This window comes from Euphorbia lathyris, chromosome 1, assembly GCF_963576675.1.
Source record: "Euphorbia lathyris chromosome 1, ddEupLath1.1, whole genome shotgun sequence".
NCBI lineage: Eukaryota > Viridiplantae > Streptophyta > Magnoliopsida > Malpighiales > Euphorbiaceae > Euphorbia > Euphorbia lathyris.
In genome coordinates, this window is record NC_088910.1 from 84745570 (window position 1) to 84766702 (window position 21133).

The 21133-nt window shown below is 37.0% G+C and overlaps 2 protein-coding genes across 2 annotated transcripts; one reads left to right on the forward strand and one right to left on the reverse strand.

Annotated features, from left to right (window-relative positions):
• The first annotated feature begins 352 nt into the window (after positions 1-352).
• On the forward strand, positions 353-899 carry LOC136204303 (uncharacterized). The gene has a single exon (XM_065995507.1). It carries the CDS (start codon positions 445-447, stop codon positions 805-807), a length of 363 nt encoding a protein of 120 aa, XP_065851579.1. The 5' UTR covers positions 353-444; the 3' UTR covers positions 808-899.
• A 2146-nt stretch (positions 900-3045) lies between these two features.
• Positions 3046-6649, reverse strand: LOC136204287 (soluble inorganic pyrophosphatase-like). The gene is made up of 9 exons (XM_065995506.1): positions 6490-6649; positions 5845-5985; positions 5663-5691; positions 5235-5300; positions 4548-4655; positions 4351-4416; positions 3877-3997; positions 3569-3650; positions 3046-3448 (listed from the first exon to the last, which is right to left on the reverse strand). The coding sequence occupies exons 2-9, from the start codon at positions 5963-5965 to the stop codon at positions 3406-3408; spliced, it is 636 nt and encodes a 211-aa protein (XP_065851578.1). The 5' UTR covers positions 5966-5985; positions 6490-6649; the 3' UTR covers positions 3046-3405.
• Positions 6650-21133: the final 14484 nt, after the last annotated feature.

A 21133-nucleotide genomic window follows, 5' to 3' on the forward strand; every position in this document is an offset into this window, starting at 1 on the left:
ACGATTATGGAAAATCATTCTATTTTTTTATTTTTTGATATCATTCAGATCAGGGTTTATTTACCATTAAGGTTGTATGGATGGGAATCCAACATGATAACTCTTCCTACAAAATTGGCTTACATTGGGAACTGAACTACATAGAGTAGGTCATATCATAATAATCATGAATTTTCTATTGTGCTCATTTTTCATGTGTGCTTTTGAATTAAAATAAAAAAACAAGATTAAATGTCAAAAGTCCTCCTTTTACTTTACAAAGTTCCAAAAGAGGCTCACCAAACCATACATCAACTAAAATAAAGACCAAGCAAACCAAATATGACCAAACTAATATTAAATATAGATCAAGATCAGCTTCCTCGATCCTCACTCACCTACTCTCTCTTTACTTTCTTATATATATGGAGAGAGAGATGTAGTCAATTCTTCAAATCAAACACAATGTTTAGAGCACTGAGCAGCCGCAGAAGCAGCAGAGGTGGTGGGTATGAAAGATTGTTAGCAAATAACAACGATGAATCATCTTTACCCATAGATCATGTTTCACAAATAACCTTAAAGAGAGCTAAAACGGTGCCTGCCGGAAGACCTAATCCCTTCTTATATTCGACAAAGAAAGTAGAAACAGTGAAGAAGAGCAAGGAAAGGAAAGAGTGTATTCATCCACTGTTTAGTCTGTTTGATGGTCGCCGGAGAAAGAAGAAAACTACGGCTAAGCCCGAATTCACAAGGTATTTAGAGTACGTTAGGGAAGGAGGGATGTGGGATCTTAACTCTAATATGCCTGTCATTTATTTTAAATGATTTTTATTCTTTTTTACTTTTTTATGTATGAACTGCCTCAATATCATCTCTCTAAGAATTCTTTATATAAAAAAAATATAATTATGGATCAATTTCAGCTACTCTCATATATATTCAACCTTTGCCCACTCATGGGTGTGTTTTGTCAACAAAACAAAATATGTGATTCAACACAACCCCTATTTTGTCTTCACATTACGATTCCGGGCTATACATAGCCTTGAGATTGTTTTGTTCAGTTCAATGCTAGTTTGTATGTATTTATATTTTAGAGAAATTTTATTATACGCCCGACATACCACCACCTGGTAAAACTGATGTGGTATACCTAGCCTATTAAAAAATGATACCTGTATAACAAATTAATAGCTGACTAAAAGGATTAACCACTCATACACTCCTCTCCTTCACGTCTCTTCTTCTGCGTTTCTTCTTCCTTTTTTTTTTATCCAATGTACTACAAACTTTCATATTTACATTGGATATTAGATTTTTTTTAAATAAATATCAGATTGTTTCTTGTCCTTTATATCTCAGATTAGCTAAAACTAAAAGGTTGGATCCAAATATAATCAATGTAAAACTCATTCATCAAAGAATAATACATGGTGAGGCGTGATTACCTCACTCCCACGTGCTGGGAGAGGTCTTTTTCCCCTATTTCCCACCTCAAAACCTCAAAGGGTACTTTCGTCCTTTCACGGGGCTAGAGGTGGGAAATTGGGGCTGGCTTTAACAACACCCAATAAAATTTGATAAGATGATACTGAATGATTTACCCGGAAATAAATAAGAAGAAATAAGAATTAAAGAAAAAAGCTCTAGCTACCATTCAGTGATCGTTGCAAACGAAGTCCTACGTGAAGTCATTCATGAGAAGACTGCCAAGGTTTTATGGGAAAAACTTTAGTCTCTATATGTCCAACATCACCATGAAGCTTATTGTGACGCATAATCTTCGGATGCTTAATGTGAAAAAGATATTCCCTAAAATCACACTTTGATAGTCTCAACTCCATTCTTCTCCGTTCGGAGAATTTAGATATTAAATACGAAAAAGAAAATAAAGCTCTTATGTTGTTACGATCTCTATCCCATCTTTCAAAAATTTATGGAAGATCAAGATTTACAGTAAAACCCCTCTAATTGTAAGGAGGTTAAAGAATGTCTATTTTCAAATGATTTCATGGACAAAAAAGAAGGCTTCTGGTCGAGATTAGTTTGACTGGAAGATTACCACAGGTTTAAACTCTCCTATTGGACATCTAAATTAGGTTCGATCTGATATATCAATCAATACCTGACTCAGGGAGAAGATGCTTGAAATTAAATGGTTACGTAGGACTTGCACCGAATAATCTGGACCGGGTTCAATCAGTGGATTCTCCATAAAAAAAAATCAATATTTGGAGGGCTTGGAAGATGAAGGATTGGTTTTCTAGGTTTACCTCAATAGTCACTCTTTCTAGGTTTTCTGGGTTTGTATTCCCCGAATGCATGATGCAACACGTGTCACACTTTGAAATAATACATAGCATTCTCGAAAAATAGAGTTTTTCCTAAAAATCACGAAAGCCCCTACTAGTCTTAAAAGTCTAGATTAGACTTGTAGACTTCTAGTGACAACCGTGAATATTTAAGATTCATATTAAGGTATATGGAGATCTGACTCCTCTTCACCAAGACCGGATATTCAGTTCGTCCTTCCAAAAGTGCATCCTTTCTTGATTATTGTATCTCAGTCTTTCTAATTAGAACTATGACAGACAATTGTCTAATAGATATACATCCATGTCTCTTTAAGAATTATTTTATTTCCCATACAAATTAGAGCCAATCCATTTCCTATTCAAAAAAGTAGGACTATCGACTTCTATTTAAGGGGTTTACTCCCTTAAAAAAAAGGGTATCATTCTTTCGCATACTATATTGTGTTGCTCCTTACTTCTGCTAATCAACTTGAGCATTAAAGAATCTCTCGTTAAAAGTCAACTAATCTGTCTTGTAGGATTTGTTGGAGAAATGATGAACAAGAACTTCCAGAAAGACTATTGAATCTTTAAAAGACAATATATTTGAATGATAATATACACCTATATTAGCACCATCCTTCCTAGTAAATAGATCTGAAAAGTTCGTTGTGAAATAATGTACTGGCCATTATTAGAGGTCGTTATCTAGAAAAAACGCACTTGCCCAGTATGCTGAACTTGAGAAAGAAAAAAAAAAAAGTAGAAATCCAGCAATTGAAAATCAATTTTCAAAAGAGTTTCTGCATCTAAGTACAGAAAATGAGAAGGCATGTCAAAGAAAGTTACGAGGTCCTTTTGTAAACGCAGAACCTCCTCTCCCAATTCAAAAAAAAACAGCATCATCCATAAAACAATCATTGAAACCGCTGAAGTTGGCAGAAGAAGAGCAATATGGAGCTGTTTATTTATACATGGCAACTGATAAAACCACATGTTTCTCATTTATTAGAATTGTGCAGTGCAGTGAAGATAGGCTCTGTAAGAAGTCTAGTCTTGGCTTTGATATAAACAGCCGGTCAGATACATCCAAACATTAGCCAACTATATAACTCCAGTCCCAATATAATCACTGCCTCAGGCTTTCGACTATGTAAGATGCATACAGATCCCTGTAACACATATGTAAAATGTGTATGAGGAAGTAAAGCTATTTGAATTTGTACATCCGTTACTAAATCTTTTCATAGTAATACAGTCTAAATCAACCAAGACAGTGAAAAAGAACTCACATGGAGTATTTGATTGCATCCACGGCGCTTTCTGCGGGCAAGAAGTCTTCCACATCAACTTTCTTGTTCTCATTCTTCTTATCTGTTATTAATAGTGAAGGATATGCAGTATGTAGTGCACTGCAGATACTAAATACAATCAACTTTGTACAATATTCAACAGAATAGCCAACTAATTCCAATATGTAACTAATCATGAGAAGACCAATCTATCAAGACGGACCTGGACCGGATTTTAAAGGAAGTCCAGAATCCAATTTCATATATATAATGAGAAAAAACAATAACTGCAATTAAAAAGAGGATACAGTCCTCAAAAAAGCGGCGGATTTCAGCAAGACGGTGAGGAGGAAGTTCCTTGATGTCAGTGTAATGGCGAAATTCAGGATCATCAGCACATACTGCTATAATTTTGTCATCCTTTTCACCCTGCAATGGAATTTTTGTTAATTACCCCCCGGAAATACATGATATTTCAAGATTTGGGACCTCTTGAGAATATCATGGAGAAAAAATACAAGTTCGCCTATTTTTATCTCGCTACAGCTCTAAATTGTATTGGTACTGTTTCAGGCTGCAGTTGACAGATGCTATAACCATTCACAGTTAATAGCTTACATTTTGTTATGTTTATTTCTTAATACCCAATACAGAGAAGCACAGAAATGAAATGCTCCGTGCAAACAAATTGTCTATGCAGACTCAACAGCTCCACAATTGGTTGTCATCTATTAACCAAAGAAAAGCATGTTAAGCATATGAATTTGGGTAAAACTATTTACCTGATCAATCATAGGCATTAAACCAATTGCACGAGCACGAAGGTATGTACCAGGTAGCACAGGTTCCTATTTCAGAGAAGAAACCAGGGGCTTATTAAAATACTAAAATGCTGAAAATAAAAGATGCCTATTTTTGGTTTATAAGATTTCACACCATTCTAACTAAAAAATAACTATACAACAATTAAAGGTGTTACCTGCATCAGTACCAATACATCCATAGGATCACTGTCCTCACAGAGAGTTCGAGGGATGAAACCATAGTTGTGTGGGTATACAACAGATGAGTAAAGAATACGATCAACCTATTCACAAGGATATCAATCATCATCTTCTTCATGCGGTCATAATGAATTCATGTGTACACACTCAAACATTAATAATCTCAACATAGATGGTGCAAAATAAAGGAAAATTATTATTATGACCAATAATTGAGATCAAATAGAGATTTCAAGACTCTAGTCATTCATTCTTCTAGCAGTTCAGACTTCATTTTGTCTTAGAGAAGTTCATCATGGTTCAATGTCAAGGCAAGGGGTTTCCTGCAGTGCAGTTGCTAAGCAAGTGAACGTAATTTGCTTAAAAAGTTACATTACAATTTAATTTCATTGAAATCTCAGCTGTGAAATTTTTCTTTTCAGATTTAAAAAAAAAAAAAGCAGTTCTCTTTCTCCCGATTCCAGAGTAAAAAAGCATGGCTCTTATGGTAACCAATTTATGCCTCCCTTTTTTTTCTAACAATCATGAACGAAAAGACCAAACTATCTTGTGATGGAAAGCATTTAAGAGGAAACTTTAGAACCACAGAAGGATAACACATGCTACGCTCTTAAACAACATAGAAGGAATAATGGAAAAAGTGTAAAGAAGAGTGTACTTACTTTGATAAGACCGCTTGTCTTGTCAAGTTCGTACTTAACCTTGCTACCTTTCCCAATTTCAACCACCTGTAATTCAAATCCTCACAATATAAATAAAGGAAAAGATCAGGACGATGATCCTCTCTGAGAGAACTTGGATCTTAAATTTAATCAATCAAGAGCACCTATAACGCATAACTTCAGAATCAAATATCATGAATTCTTTCAAGGTAAGCATTATGGAATAATTATCGTTGTTTGACATACACTTTACTCTCAACGGAGCATGTCGTGAAGCCAGAGCAATAGGTATATTGCTCAATCAAACACATACTTAATTGAACAAAAACTCTCAGATCTCACCACTGTTGCTAGACCATGAGCAGAGTTATTCAGTAGTGATCGAACCGCTCATAGGCACTAAGTATTTGAAAAGGGAAAATACTTACACAGTTGAAAACTGCAGGAGCACCTGGTCCTGCACGGTTTTGTGACATTGAATATAGTCAGAAAAGGATGTATAAGATCACTGATCACAAGGTTCTTGTAGCATGTGAAGGACAACCAGGGAAAATATGATTACAGCTATATGCATGTATCGCTTTAAACATTAAGCTCTTGGAAGAATTACCAATTTCCAAGTCATGCCAAGGATGAGCAGCAATAGATCTTCGTGACATTGAAGAAAGAATCCGTTCATTGAGCACAGGATGAGGAAACCCCGAGTTCTTTCCACTTCCTTCTCCAGCCATTTTGAGGTGTTGAATCTCCACTAATGTTTAACCGAAAGACATAATCACAATCAACCAGTGAGCAATCAAATCATTTCTAGAATACAATATCTAAATCACTCAAATGAGTTAGCAAGGATATATATATATATATATATATATAGAAAGCCCCAAAAGCATATCCAGTGAAAATCACCATTTGGTTACATTCAAATGAATGGAATTAAAAGAAATGTAGAAAGCATATTCCTAATTCCTAACGATGCACAAACAAACCCAGACTCGATTCTGAATCAGAGACAAGATATGCGTACTCCATCTCAATACTAAGCTTAGATTAAATCACTGCAAACAACACTAAACTAAAAACCCATTAGAATTAACTAATACCCATAAAATCTTTTCACCATTTGGGTTGTAGCAGAGAATCAATAAAAAAGGATAGCCAAAAGTAAAAGAAGTTGTTTCAATTCAAGGAAGCTCAAAAAGAGATGGAAAAAAGGGAATCCAACCATCCCTTGACTGAAAGATAAAGTTGAACTTACAGAGAGTAGCTGGAGTGGTGAATGAAAAGCTGAAGAATCAATTCTATATATTAAAGAAATTGGTGTAGAAAATATGTATGGAGAGGAGAGAAAGTGAGAGATGAAGGTTTTTATGGTTGGAAGAGCGTTACTGAATCTAATTGAGGCATGACGCCATTGCTTCAACGGCCAGTCTAAGTAAATATTGACTGTATGATGAAAAGAACTTTAATCAGACGGTTGAGGATTTATTGATGTGAGACAGACAGTACCTGTACCTGATCGCTCGCTCTCTTCAATCAAACCAGGAATATTTTAGTACCTGCTGTAGTAAATGAGCAATTATGATTTCTTCATTTCATACTGCATCCCCACAACATCTTTAATTGGAAAAAGCACCCTCGCTTTTCTAATTTTACACATCAATCTTTTAATATCAGCCATTAAAATTTTACATAATTAAAATCGGACTTTTAAGTAATTTCCTTATTTATTTATTTATTTTACACAAAGAAGCAATTTATTAAACAATCAGGCCAAATCATTGAAGAGAGGTAAGAAAGAAAAAAAAAATGGACGAAGGAAGTCCTAAAATCTCTAAAAACTCCAAAAACGAATTACATTTCAACATAAGACGTTACATATCAGAAATTAAAAGTATTCGAGAGGACATTTATCATTAAATTCACACCAGATAGTACAAATACGACCCAAAAATAATTCAGTGATGAACTTAAAATCACTCACATTATCTTTTTATTTATTTATTTAATCTTTGTATTTGCTAAATTTATTTGAGATATTTTTCAAATTTTATTTATTTTTGTATAGAAATATGATTTCTATATAAATTTTATAAAGTAAAATTATTTAGTTTTTATCGGTTTTAGTTTCTATATGGGATCTAATTACTATTTCTAACCGAATTCTTTCATTTCTTTTTTACTAAACTTACATTTTCATTTTGAACTCAAAAAGAGTTTTATTCCTCATTTTTACCTATTATAAAATTATATTCTTGGTCCTTAAAGTTTATTTTTCCAACAAAATCATGTTCTAACAAAATTGTTTTAATAAAACCTTTTTTATTTCTAATAAAACCTTTTTTATATCTTAGATAGTTGCAAGTACATTGTACCTCTATTAGCATATAAATATATACAATTTTAAATGAAAATCGAAATATAGGGAAAACTATGCATTAAAGAATAAATGTATTTAATAATTAGAAAGTAAGTGATTATACATGAAAGTAGTTTCTAGAAGGTAGTGTTGTCCCTCAGGTTCGGCTTTATCGAATTTTCTCGATTGGCTGGAATCGGGTGGTAACTCTATCTTTTAGAAACCAAGTCTTTCAAAGTATTCAATAGTATCGAACTACGCGTTACGATTCCTTACAGTCTTCCTTGAAAAGTAAACGATATTTATATGATGCCCCACTTATTGTCTCTCAGAAGAAAGACCCTAAGAAATAATTCATTGGGGGAGAACCTCCTAGTGTCTGATAGCTCACAGTGGCGACTTTGTTGGGGAATTGAATATACTTTTTTTTGCTAAACTAGTTAATTAAAGAGACAAACTAACTGATACTTTTTAACTATCCAGAGTAGTCTGGAGGAAAACGTGTCCCACACTGAGTACTCGGTTTTATAGGGGGGAGTTTCTAAAGTAAAAGTTAATTAATTGGAGTCATATTTGTGGCAATATTTAGTGATCTCGAGGAAATATGACCATATCACACTAAGTACCGAGTAGCCTAAGGAAGTTTTAGGGAATATGAGTCAATCGTTTCCTTATCTAATTAGCTAAAACGTGTGTTTAATACTTGGACAACACTGAAAATAACTAATTGTTAAAACTTTAAAGTTTTCTAATTGGGTTTTCCTATTAGCCCGGATGTGTAGGTAGTTACTCTTCATGTTCTCCTTAAGGCATATGAGTAGGTATGTGTACTTCACTCATAGCCTAATACCATTTATTCGTCGCTTGAACCTTGAGTGAGAGACGTATTTATATTCTTCTATAGGAGTATTTATGTTAAGCCAATCGGTGTTCATTTCATTAGAGAGTCGTAGTAATCTTGAGTAGGTTACCAATTGTATTTAAGTAAACATGAGACACACATTTGCCATCCCCTACTAGGGATGCACATGGTCGGTTAACCAGTCCATTAACAAAAACCATTAACCAGTCCATTTAATTCGGCTAACCATATTTCGGTTAGTTTATTACTTCGGTCGGTTAACCATTAGTGACTTTTCGTAGCAAATATCACTTTCAATCTATAATTATTCACTTTAAAATAAATATATAATTATTTAAATATTAAATAAAATTATTGAACTTCAAATTTAATTAACAAAATCACCAAAACAAATAAATTTTAAGTTATTTTAATATTTTTAACTTAAAAATTCAATATAAATATGTATATTTATATATTTATATTAGTTTTATGTATATCGATACATAATCGGTTTATTTTTCGGTTTCGGACAACCATTGGTTTTTGAAATGAAAAACCGTAAACTAGTCCACCGGTTACGGTTAACCAATTTTTCGATTCGGTTTCGGTTTCGAAAATTGATTTTTCGGTTAGTTATGTGCAGCCCTATCCCCTACTGCTGAAAAGTGAACCAATTACCTAGGAAAGAAGTCGGACCTCGAAGAGGAATAAGGTTGGAAGGGAGTGCATACAGTTTATGTATGTTGTGTTATTGACCATTGTGAATATGCGTTTGTTTTGACATTTTTATCTTCTACAAGATGCATTCATGTAGAATGGGGTCCATTTGTACATTCACTATGTTTGTTTCCATCCCCGTCCCCGAATGTCCCCAACGGGGATCCCCGATGGATCTCCGACTAAATACCTGAATCAATGAAAAAAATAAATTAAAAATATAAAAGTAACCTATTAAAAAAATAAAGAAATAACATATAAGTAAAGGAAGGACCTGGAACATATAACATATCACTGATGAAATCATTTCTTTAAACATATCACTTTTTTTAATATTTTATAATAAAACTAAAACTAAATTAATTAGGTCGTCTCCTTTTCTTCTTACTAAGATTTCTAAATAAACGAGTCTCTCTTCTTCTCCTTCCCTATTCAGTCGCCGCTCTCCTCGCTTTCTCTAAAACCAGTCGTTTGAGTCTCCTCTCCTTCCCTATCGAGCCGATCCACCGCCCACTGTTCCATCGTCGCTCAAGGTTGAGAGCGATCGTGGCAAAATCGCACCTCCAACTGCAACAATCACTACGCCAAAACCCTCTTCAGACGACGGTTAAAAATCATCGTCCTGCGAGATATAAATCTGTCACGGGGCTCGCTGCCGTCTATTGCACCTTCAGACGACGGTCAGGTTCTGTCATGTTTCGTCATCACACATGACATTAGCCTATTTGCTTAATGTCATCTTACCCTTGTTACGATGCAGCTTATTTATTACTGCTGTCACCTTTAATGTCATCACATGACATTCTAACAATTAAAACCGTCAGGTTAGCGTGTGAGAAATTGGCATATTTAATTTGAGATGACAGTTCGTATAATAATTTCTGTCGTTATAGCCTGTTTAGATGGCACATGTCTTAATCAATCATGTCAAAGGATTTTTTTTCATATGACATATACGTTTATTTTAATGTCTTTTTTATTGTTGTTTAGATTACATTTTTAAAAATTAAAATGTCACTTTATGCCTTCTTCTTCGTTTGAATTTCTGGTTTTTATACCTGAATACAGAAACATTCTAAAATATGAAGATGAAATTCTGCATATCAATGGTTTTAATTTTATTGGAGACCAATACTCATAATATGTTTACATTTGTGCCTATAACGTAAATCCATATCTTGAATAACCAATACATTTCTGAATTAAAACACAAAAAATAACTAATCTTCCATAAGTCAATCCATATCTTGGAGTAATAATTAGGCCTATAATCCCAAAGGTCTTGGTATCTGCAAAAGCCAAGCAAGTCATTAATATTACACACATCCCTAAACTCATTAGTAATTACGTGACCCTTCCCCTTTCACGACCTTTCACTTACCACAATCATATCACTATAAATATATGCATCATAAACATTCAGAATACATACCTTCAACAACCAGAAAACTTACGCTGTAACAATGGATCCACTTGTTGAAACTCCACAAGAGATAATTGCTGACTTGGAGAAATTGTACATGGAGAACCCAGAGTGGCTTCTAGCCATCGATGGTACGTAATGTCAATCCATAGTTGTTCTGTACTCTTCCTGGTTTCTTCTATGTATTTCTAATGATTCTTCTTGGGTGATAACGTATAGTTCCTCTCAATGGTAACTTCTTCAAATGGTCGATCAGAATGAAAGGCCCCTAATACACCCCATATGAAAGGGGTGTATTTGAAATCAGAATCAGCTACCCTCTGGATTTCCCAAACAGTCATGCAAGAGTAAATATTAACTCAAATCAGTAAGATATAATCACCTACATGAAACATACACTAATAAATCTCTCCTCTTATTCTCAGTTTTGCTTCTGGAATAGGATATATCATCCTAACGTGGCTCCTCAGGGGTTGATTCATCTTCCCCGTATCCTTAATAACCATCACTTTTCCACTGCCACAGTATAATGCAACCATTTATCTATTTCATTTGATAAACATACAACATCATATTTTTGTTCTAATTATTATATGCATTTTGTAGTGTCTGTGGCACCTATATGATCTACTTCTACAGCCCCACAGTGAGGAGCCATATTCTGGGCAAGAAGCAGTTGCTGAGCAATACCGCAGCAACAGGGAAGAGTATGAGGGGCTCGCCCGGATATGGACTGAGGAGTATGCAAAGTGGATATGAGGGTGTCCAAATCTCCTAAACTATCTTGAGTGAGGGAAAGAAGAATCGAAAGGCAATGCGAGTTCCAAATGTGGTTCTCATTCTAATTCGAAATTTCCTTTCTCCACTCAAAATAGTTAAGGAGATTTGGACCTTTAATTCCCCCCCCCCTTTTTGTAAGATAACGTAGAGCTTTGTGCTCCTAAACTGACCCTTTTTCTCTTTCCACTTGGGTTGTACTCGTTGTACTCTGAACTTGGTAATGAGGGTTATGATGCTGTCACCACAAGGGACTCTGTTTGTGCTGGATATGAGGGTGTTCAAATCTCCTAAGCTGTATTGGCTAAGTGAAAAGAGAATCGAAAGGCAATGTGATATCTAAATGTGGTTCTCATTCCAATTCCAAATTTCCTTTTGTTGGTCCCGTGTGATTAGTTCCAAGGGGGGGTTAAGAACTAATATAACTTTTTCGTTAAATATTTATGCTGACTTAACAGTTTTGGTAAGTTCGTTAGCTCAGCTTTGGTCAGCTTGGCCGAATTTAGAGTAAGACAGCTTTAGTCAGATATTGACTAGAACTGTTTTACTTGTAAGTTGAGAATTGACACTCACAAAGGTCAGCTTTCAACTTAGCACTCTAATTTACTCAGAGTCAGCTTGATCAGTTTAGATGCTGAGTAAGTTTACCATACAACACATACAGATATATATATATATATATATATATAAAGAGAGAGTTAGAGATTACTCAGTATCACTTATCCTGGTTCGGCCCCTCTGCCTACGTCCAGTCCCTAGAGTCCTCCGGGCTTTTAGAATCCAATACTGAGCTCTTTAAAGGTAGAGCACAAACCGTTTACAAGGCAGTTGAATATGCAAGAGTACCTTCCTCTATTCGTCTACTCAACTCCTACTGAATGCTATAACCGAACACCCAGATTTTCTCTACCACTAAGTACTCAACACTGAGCACTCAGCATACACTCTCAATATTACAATTGATAAGAACTTGTTCCCTTTCAAACAAAGAACACTTTAGATGATTACAATCAATCTAGAATTTACACAAAGAATGGAAGTTTGGTGTAAGATCTTTTTTTTTGTTTTTGAGTGCTTTTGATTTGTACTTGTGATTTTCTGTTAATCGGCAATGATCCAAGGATTTTGATTGTCCTTATATAGGAGAAAATCTGTGTTGGATCATTTTGAAATGATTTAGCCGTTGATGTTAAAACGGCTCTTTTAGGGAACAACTTCTGGTCAGCTTCAGACTGTTCCGGCCATTCCTTTCCTCTGTCAGACTTTGTCTTCTTGCGTCAGACTTGTCTCTTTGTGCCAGTTGCCTTTTACCAATAATCCATTGCCCATACATCTCAGAATGTGTCCTTTGCGTTATTCCAAGGAATCAATTATTGGCGCAGAGGGATGGCAATCATTGTCTTCTAGTGAACTACTCTTTTATGCTGTCCTGAAGATTCACCCAGCTTCTACTGCGTTATTCATTGTCTTTGGCATCCTTAATGTTGAGTTCACTTTTAGTTGGCTCAACTTTGTAGGACAATTGTTTCGACGGTTTCTCATGCTGAGTTCTATCTCACTTAGCTCTGTTGGACTATAAACCTCAATCTTTTGATGCTGAGTTCGATTCTACTCAACTTGATCATGAGACTTCTATACTTAGCTTGTTCTGTCATCTCATGCTGACTTTGTCCTGTTTTACTTTTATATCTATTTATATTTATATTTATATTTATACTCAACATTGAACAAACGGATTAGTACAATTAAAATAAAGCACTTAAATTTAATTGTCTCTTAATCATGGATGATTTTGTCAAATCAAAATCTTGTGGAAAGGTGTTTCAACAAACTCCCCCATTTTGATGTTGGCAAAAAGCATAATTATGGAACTCAGTTTTGAAATTCCCCATGATTGATTTATTTTTCATATTTCTGAAATTGCTCCCCCGTAAGGGTTGCATCTATTAATTTAACTCTAAATCTTCCAAGAGAAATTAAAGATACTTGTACTGACTAAGTTCAATCCTAGACCTTCTGAGATCTAATAGGTCAGTTTTCAGAAATGATCATTTTTAGAAACATTTTATTTCTTCAGTTTATTTATGTATGAAGATGTATACTGAGTATGTTTCATTATGATTTGTTTGTTCAATTTGGACAGATCAGCATATGGTATTAAGACAAGTTGGATATTAAGATAAGTTGGATAAAGTGATGCTCATCATAATTTTACTCAGCAAGAAATATAAATATTAAGCACAAGTGAAGTATGGGCTAGGTTCTAAGCTTTAGACTAGACTACTTCTTTTTCTTCGGATTGACTTGAGCTTGGTGATCAGCTTGAGACTTGTCTTTTCCTTTATCTTTACTCCCTGATGCACCACCGGCGTGCTGAGTTCCATCTTGGCTTTTCTCCCCCGTTTTGCCATCATCGGGAGGAGGAGGAATGAAAGTATCATTTCTAGCAGCACCAGACAGAGCGTTTGAATAACGCTTCAACCTTCTTGTACTCTCACTTAAGCCATCAATAACTGGAACACAGTCATCTTGAACAGTTCGAGGAACCCGTAAGGAGCTGCTCAGCATGCTGATGAGACATTCATGAGATTTGTTGATCCAAGAGATGGACTCAGTGAGCTGAGCAAAGGATTGATGGTACATCTTGAGCAGAGCTGAGTCGTAGAATTGTCGTTGAGCATTTGTGTAGCGTACTGAGCGAAGGATGTTTTGTGAGAAGATCAGAAGGGTTTTATGAGTGATGGGGTCAACATCCATCTGTGCTTTGTTGACGTTGAGTAGACTTACCGCTTCACTCAGTTGGTCAATTGTACACTGAGAAGAAGAAGAAACTAACTCACGTGTACAAGTAAGATCAGCAGTCAGCTTGGCGAAGCATTCTTGCAGCTCGGCAGATGTGGCAGATTCATGATTTCTCGTAGACCGTAGATGGGTCAGCTCTGCAGTCAGCTTAGCAAAGTGTTGAGCTAACTCAGCTGAAGTGACATATGCCGGATTGACTACTGAGAGAGTGTTGATTTTTCCTTCAAGCGAATCCATGTGATTCACCATGAGAAGTAGTAGTTCGGTCAGCTTGGTAATTTGGTCTTGCTTGGGTTGCTGTGTTTGAACTGATGTCATAACACTTATAAGATCCTTGAGCCCCTTGATTTCATTAAGAAGTTGAGTGATGGATGAGATGTTAGATGACTCAGGATGATCAGACCCAGCAGCATCAGAAGTGTTGAACTCCTGGAGAAGGGATTGAGCAGTTTCTATGATGCGACGCCCAGATTGAGTTGCACTAAGATAGGCAAAGCGACCAGCTGGATTTGGCTCAGAAGCAGGTATGGACGTGGAGTTTGATGGTGGTGCAGTTGGCTGCTTATTAGCTGGGAGTGGTTGGTCAATTTCTGGGCCGTGTGATAGGTCAGTATGAGGAACTGAGTGCTCAACATCCTGTGTATTTTGAGTTTGAGGGGAAGGACTTACAGAGATGTTGGCTTGTTCAACATGAGGAGGAAGTTGACCAGGTTGTCCCATAGTTGTCTCCCCGTCTTGAGCAACTTGGACTTTGAGCACTTGCTCGGCAGAATTTGGATGTTCCAGATTCTTGGCTTGTTCCTCAATATGAGTAACAGAGGCTTGATTTTGCACAGATTCCCTAGGAGGAGACTCAGTATCATGGGAGAAGTATTTGAATTGGATATCGGAGAGGTCAGTAAGGGGCTCTCGAGGTGGGGAATCATCCAGAAGATCAATAGGTGTTTGCTTGTGCGCCTTCTTCTTAAGTCGTCGAAATTCCTTGGCTTTTGGGGGTGAAGGATCAGCTTGAATATCTTCACTGGAGCTAGACAATGATTTTTCCAAACGTTCATCATTCCCTGGTTGGTCAGCATTTTCCTTCTGATGTTGCTCAATATCATCTGACTCAGCATGATCTACTTCCTCAATATCAGGCTGAGTGTCATCCTATCTCTGTTCTTCCGCTTCTTCAGCTTGCTCAGCTGGAGTTTTCTCAAGATCGATCCCGATACTTTGAGCATAGTGTGACTTGGGTGTCACAACCCAATCAATGGGATCAGCTTCAACAATATCCAAGCCAGAACGTCGACTCTTCTTCTTTAGAGGTTGTTCTGGGGTTTCATTACTTTCTTCTTCGGGCTCACCTTACCCTTTTCTTTTCTCTGCTGACCTAGGTGTAACCTGAGGATGGTCATCATCAACGTTCTTGCCCTTAGCCATGGCCCGCTTCTTCTTTGGGACGGCAAAGATGTCCTTTGTGCACGTTTCAAGTGCTTTCCTCTTCTTCTTTGCCTTTGGTGACTCAGCAGGAACTTCCTTCCCTTTCTTAGGTTCAACTTCTGGCTCAGCATCACCTGCTTCTTCCTCTTCCACAATTTCTTCAACCCCTTTCAATGGCTGGTTGAATACTTACCCAAACAGCAAAGCTGCGGTTATTTCTGTTCCCAAACTCTTAGTCTCATTGATTGTCTCTATTTTGTGATCTTTAAGGATTTTGGTGATTAGAGAACCTAGTCTAAGTTTCTTATCTCCACGTTGAAGTGCACCAACCAGAAACACAGGCATATTGAGTGGGCTGTAGGTCAGCATATGCCATATAAAGCACTGCTCGAAGTTGGAGGCCGACGAGGCTGAGCTAAGTTTAGGAAAGATGAAGTTGGTCAGAATGTAGTGTGCCATCTTCTGGTTTTGTCCCATACAGGTACTGGGTATCTCTCCTTTGTGATTTTTGGGTTTGCAGAATCCCTTGACATGATCCAGCTTTTCCTTTATTATTCTAAACTCAGTCCCTTCTTCTGGCAGATTTAGCAGAGTTGCCAAGTAGGATGGTGTGATTGTTATCTTGTGGCCCTTGACATGGGTTTCCAAGTAGTCTGCATCGTCTTCATCCACAAACAGACCGGGGTAAAATTCCCTAACCAGGCGAGGATAGGTAGTTCCAGGGAGAGAGAAAAAGCCTGCCCAATCGTTTTTCTCAATCCACTCACAGAATGGTTTCTCGGCGGTGATGAAGCTATGAGAAAACCACCGGCATTTTAGGACTTCGAGATTGTTGACTTTCTTGTGAACCTTTACCATGGTTCTAGCCTTGGGTTTCTGTTGTTTTGAGGAGCTTACTGGGTCAGCTTGAGGGTTTTTGTTAAGAACAGGAGATTTGGGATTTTCATCGGTGTGATGGTTGCCGGAATCACCACCGGAGACATTCTGAGAGTTCGTCATTCTCAGAGATTTTCAGGATCTTTGAAGTTTTGACAGAGAGAGAAGAATTCGAATGCCTAAGGATTCACGCGTGAAAAGGATTAAGGGAGAATCTTCCTCTATTTATAGAAATCTAAATCGCCCCCATTTATTGAACTAGCCGTTTCACTTTGGGATATTCAATCGACAGAGATTCTGTCACTTATAACATCTTCGGCGCATGGGTTATGTCATTATTGTTTGCCTTTTCGAGGTGCTTTTTATTACACGTGTTGGCATTTAATGGTGCGAGTAGGTTTTAACTCAGTTTAATTAGAATGTGAGGCGTTTGTGATATTGAGGACCTAATTTTATGAATTTTTCATTTCTTAGTTGCTCAGCATAAGATAATAACACAGTTTGTATCTCTACTCAGCACAAGGTTAGTACTCAGCATATGTACATACTCAGGATGACCGCTCAATATGTATGTTAACTCAGCATAGAGTGATTTTCTACGTTTCAAACTCAGTGAGTAGTAGTTACAAATTTTTGAATTTACTCAGCATGGCAATTTCACAACATTCAATTTTTCTCATAGAATTATTGAAGGGGATTAGACATACCGATGGCTTCCCTTAGTATGTTGAATTGTTCACGTGCTAGGGGCTTAGTGAAGATATCTGCAAGCTGTTCATTGGTTGGCACGTAGGTCAGCTTGATCTCATCTTTTAGTACGTGATCTCTGATGAAGTGATGCCTTATGCTAACATGCTTCATCATGTTGTGTTGGACTGGATTCTTAGATAGATCAATGGCACTCTTGTTGTCACATTGGATCTCTATTGTTTCTGTTTTAACTCCATAATCCTCAAGTTGTTGCTTTATCCATAGGACTTGTGCAACGCAGCTTCCAGCAGCCACGTACTCAGCTTCAGTCGTAGACAGGGGTACGGATGATTGCTTCTTGCTGAACCAAGATACTAGACAGCTTCCAAGAAAATGACATCCTCCTGAAGTACTTTTACGTTCTAGCTTATCTCGTCCATAGTCAGCATCAGTATATCCAATGAGTGTGAAGTCATTTGAGGTTGGATACCATAAACCTGCATCAACTGAGCTTTGCAAATATCTAAAAATTCTTTTTACAGCAACTAGGTGAGATTCCCTGAGGTCAGCTTGATATCTTGCACAATAACATACTGAGTACTGTATATCAGGTCTACTAGCCGTGAGATAAAGTAAGGAGCCTATCATACCTCGATAAAGTTTACTATCTATTGAATTACTCTTCTCATCTTTGCATAGGACAGTATCAGTACCCATAGGGGTTGATATGGGTTTGCAGTCTTCCATATCGAATTTCTTTAACATTTCTTTGGTGTACTTGGACTGACTTATGAAGATGTCATTCTTACCTTGCTTAATTTGAAGTCCAAGGAAGAAGTTGAGTTCACCCATCATGGACATCTCGAACTCAGTTTGCATCTGTTTGCTAAACTCTTTACTCAAAAATTCGTCAGTTGCACCAAATATTATATCATCTACATAAATTTGTGCAAGTAGGGTATGTTTACCCTTTTTCTTAATGAACAAGGTTGTGTCAGCTTTTCCTCTAACATAGTTCCTGGTTAGCAGGAAGTTTTTCAACCTCTCATACCAAGCTCTTGGAGCTTGCTTTAGGCCATACAGGGCCTTCTTGAGTTTATAAACATGGTTTGGAAATTTTGGATCTTCAAACCCAAGAGGTTGATTAACATATACCTCCTCGTTTATAAAGCCATTAAGAAATGCACTTTTAACATCCATTTGGTATAATTTAAAGTTCATAAAACTAGCATAAGCACACAATATATGTATGGCTTCTAGCCTAGCCACTGGTGCAAAAGTTTCACCATAGTCAATACCTTCTTGCTGACTATAGCCTTGGGCTACAAGTCGAGCTTTGTTTCTCACTACGTTTCCATGCTCATCTAGCTTGTTTCTAAAGACCCACTTAGGTCCTATGGACTTTTGATTTCTAGGCTTAGGTACTAAATCCCAAACCTCATTTCTTGTGAATTGCTCTAGCTCTTCTTGCATAGCGTTGATCCAATATTCATCGTGCTCAGCATCAGCAAAGTTCTTTGGTTCATGTACTGATACAAAAGCCACATTGCTTAGATACTTCCGAAGCTGATCTCTTGTCATCAGCTTGTTGTCAGCAGCATCAAGAATAGATTTTTCTGAGTGTCCTCTTGGAATTTTTATTTCCTTAGGTAGTGTTGAGTCATTTGGAACAGGTGTTTCTACAATCTCTACAGGAGTAGTTTGGTCAGCAAATGTAATTTCAACTTCTTGCTTACCTTTGGTCAGCCCTTGTATTGATGACTTAGAGGCTCCTTGATGATCAGCGGAAGCTGAGCTTGGTTCATCTTCTTCGAGCTGAGCTAACTTTCCTGTAGGGCCAGCTTCATCGAACTCAATATGTACAGACTCTTCTACAACCTGAGTTCTTTTATTATATACTCTATATGCTTTACTGTTTGTTGAGTGCCCTAAAAAGATCGCTTCGTCAGCTTTAGCATCAAATTTTCCAAGGTTATCCCTTGTATTGAGTATAAAACACTTACACCCAAAGGCACGAAAGTAGCCAATGTTGGGCTTTCGTCCTTTCCAAAGTTCATATGGGGTTTTCTTAAGTATAGGTCTAACTAGAGCCCTATTAAGTATGTAGCATGTTGTGTGGACAGCTTCACCGCAGAAGTACTTTGGAAGCCTATTTTCACTCAGCATGGTTTTAGCAATTTCGACAATAGTTCTATTCTTCCTTTCAACAACCCCATTCTGTTGAGGTGTTCTAGGAGCAGAGAAATTGTGGTCAATACCACTGGTTTCACAAAATTCGTCAAACTGTTGGTTTTTGAATTCTCCACCATTGTCACTTCTAATATGAGCTACTTTTAGGTCTTTGTCAATTTCAAGCTTTTTAATCAATGTGATAAACATCTCAAATGTTTCATCCTTGCTACTTAGTAAGATGATCCAAGTGTACCGAGAGAAATCGTCTACAATGACCAAGGAAAATTTCTTACCTCCCAAGCTGAGTGGCTGGATAGATCCGAAAAGATCCAAGTGTAGTAATTCCAATGGTCTCTTGGTTGAGACAAAAATTTTACTATGAAATGACTTTTTAGTTTGTTTGCCTTGCTGACAAGCTTTACACAGTTGATCTTTTTCAAATTTTAATTTGGGTAATCCCTCAACTAATTGCTTTCTAGCTAATTTGGCAAGAAGGTCCATGCTGACATGCACAAGTCTTCTATGCCATAGCCAGGAGTTATCCTCTTTAGACACCAAGCATATGTTTTTGGAAAACTGTTTTTCTAAATTTAGCATGTACACATTTTCTACACGAGGGGCAGTTAAAATTAATTCATTTGTATTTCCCTCGAGTATTTGACACTTGGTATTATCAAATACAACCTTTCTACCGCTCTTGCAAAGCTGAGCTACACTCAGCAGATTGTACTTGAGACCTTTAACTAGGGAGACAAATTCAATAGTTGGGTTACCTCCGATAGTTCCTGAGCCGACTATCTTACCCTTTTTATTATCTCCAAAGCTTACACTTCCACCTCGTTTACGCTCTAGTGTGATGAATTGTGTTTCATCACCTGTCATGTGTCTTGAGCATGCGCTGTCTATGTACCAAAGTTTTGACTTCTCCACGCATGTCAAGCTAACCTGCATTTTAAACTATTCATCTTAAGGTACCCAATTCTTTTTGGGTCCTTTCTTGTTAGTATAAACAGGTGCAAAGTCATATTTCAGTTTGTGACGACATACTTTTATAGTGTGGCCATTTTTACCATAGAAGTCACAATAACTTACTCTTTGAGGGTGATGCTGAGTGTGATCAGCATTGTTATGCTGAGCATGCCAACATACCTTAGTGGTATGTCCTTTTCTTCCGCAGAAGTCATATTGGACAATCCACTTGTTGAACCAACACACCTCTTTTGTGTGTCCCCTTTTCCCGCAACAGTCACACTGGGTGAACTGTTTGTGCTGACGATTAGTGGTGTATTCAGCATGGGTTTTATTTTTATTTGAGCCTTTTACTTGACTCTGTAGGATTGTAATGTCCTTTCTAAGTTTCTTTGACTCAGATTGGACCTCCATGACAAACTTATGCATTATTTGAATGTTGCTATGTAAGTCTGAATTGTCTTGGAGGAGATATCGGAGGTCACTCAGCTTGACCTCTTCAATCTCGTCACATCGCCTGCTGGGTGATTTTATTTTCTTATTGCATTTCTTAGTTAGCTTGTATAAATCACTCAGGGCATTTACCATTTCATTTCTAAACAAGAGTAAAGGTGTTCCCTCATTGTTGTGTACCTCCCGATCAGTTTCATCAGAGAGGTCAGCTTGCTCTGATTGAGATTGGTCAGCTCCATCATCTGCCATGAAACATATATTGGCAGTTTCATTTTGCTCAGCTTCAGATGAGGTTGACTCATCACTGTCACTCCATGTTGCTACCATTGCTTTCTTGTTTCCCTTCTTATCCTTTTTGAGATTCGGACAGCTTGACTTGATATGTCCAGTTTGGTGGC

Coding starts and splice junctions, on each gene's coding strand:
- LOC136204303 (XM_065995507.1), top strand. CDS start 445: ATGTTTAGAGCACTGAGCAGCCGCAGAAGCAGCAGAGGTGGTGGGTAT.
- LOC136204287 (XM_065995506.1), bottom strand. CDS start 5,965: ATGGCTGGAGAAGGAAGTGGAAAGAACTCGGGGTTTCCTCATCCTGTG. Junction 4,656..5,234: donor AGACAAGCGGTCTTATCAAA/GTAAGTACACTC, acceptor CCTTGTGAATAG/GTTGATCGTATTCTTTACTC. Junction 4,417..4,547: donor ATGTATTGGTACTGATGCAG/GTAACACCTTTA, acceptor TCTCTGAAATAG/GAACCTGTGCTACCTGGTAC.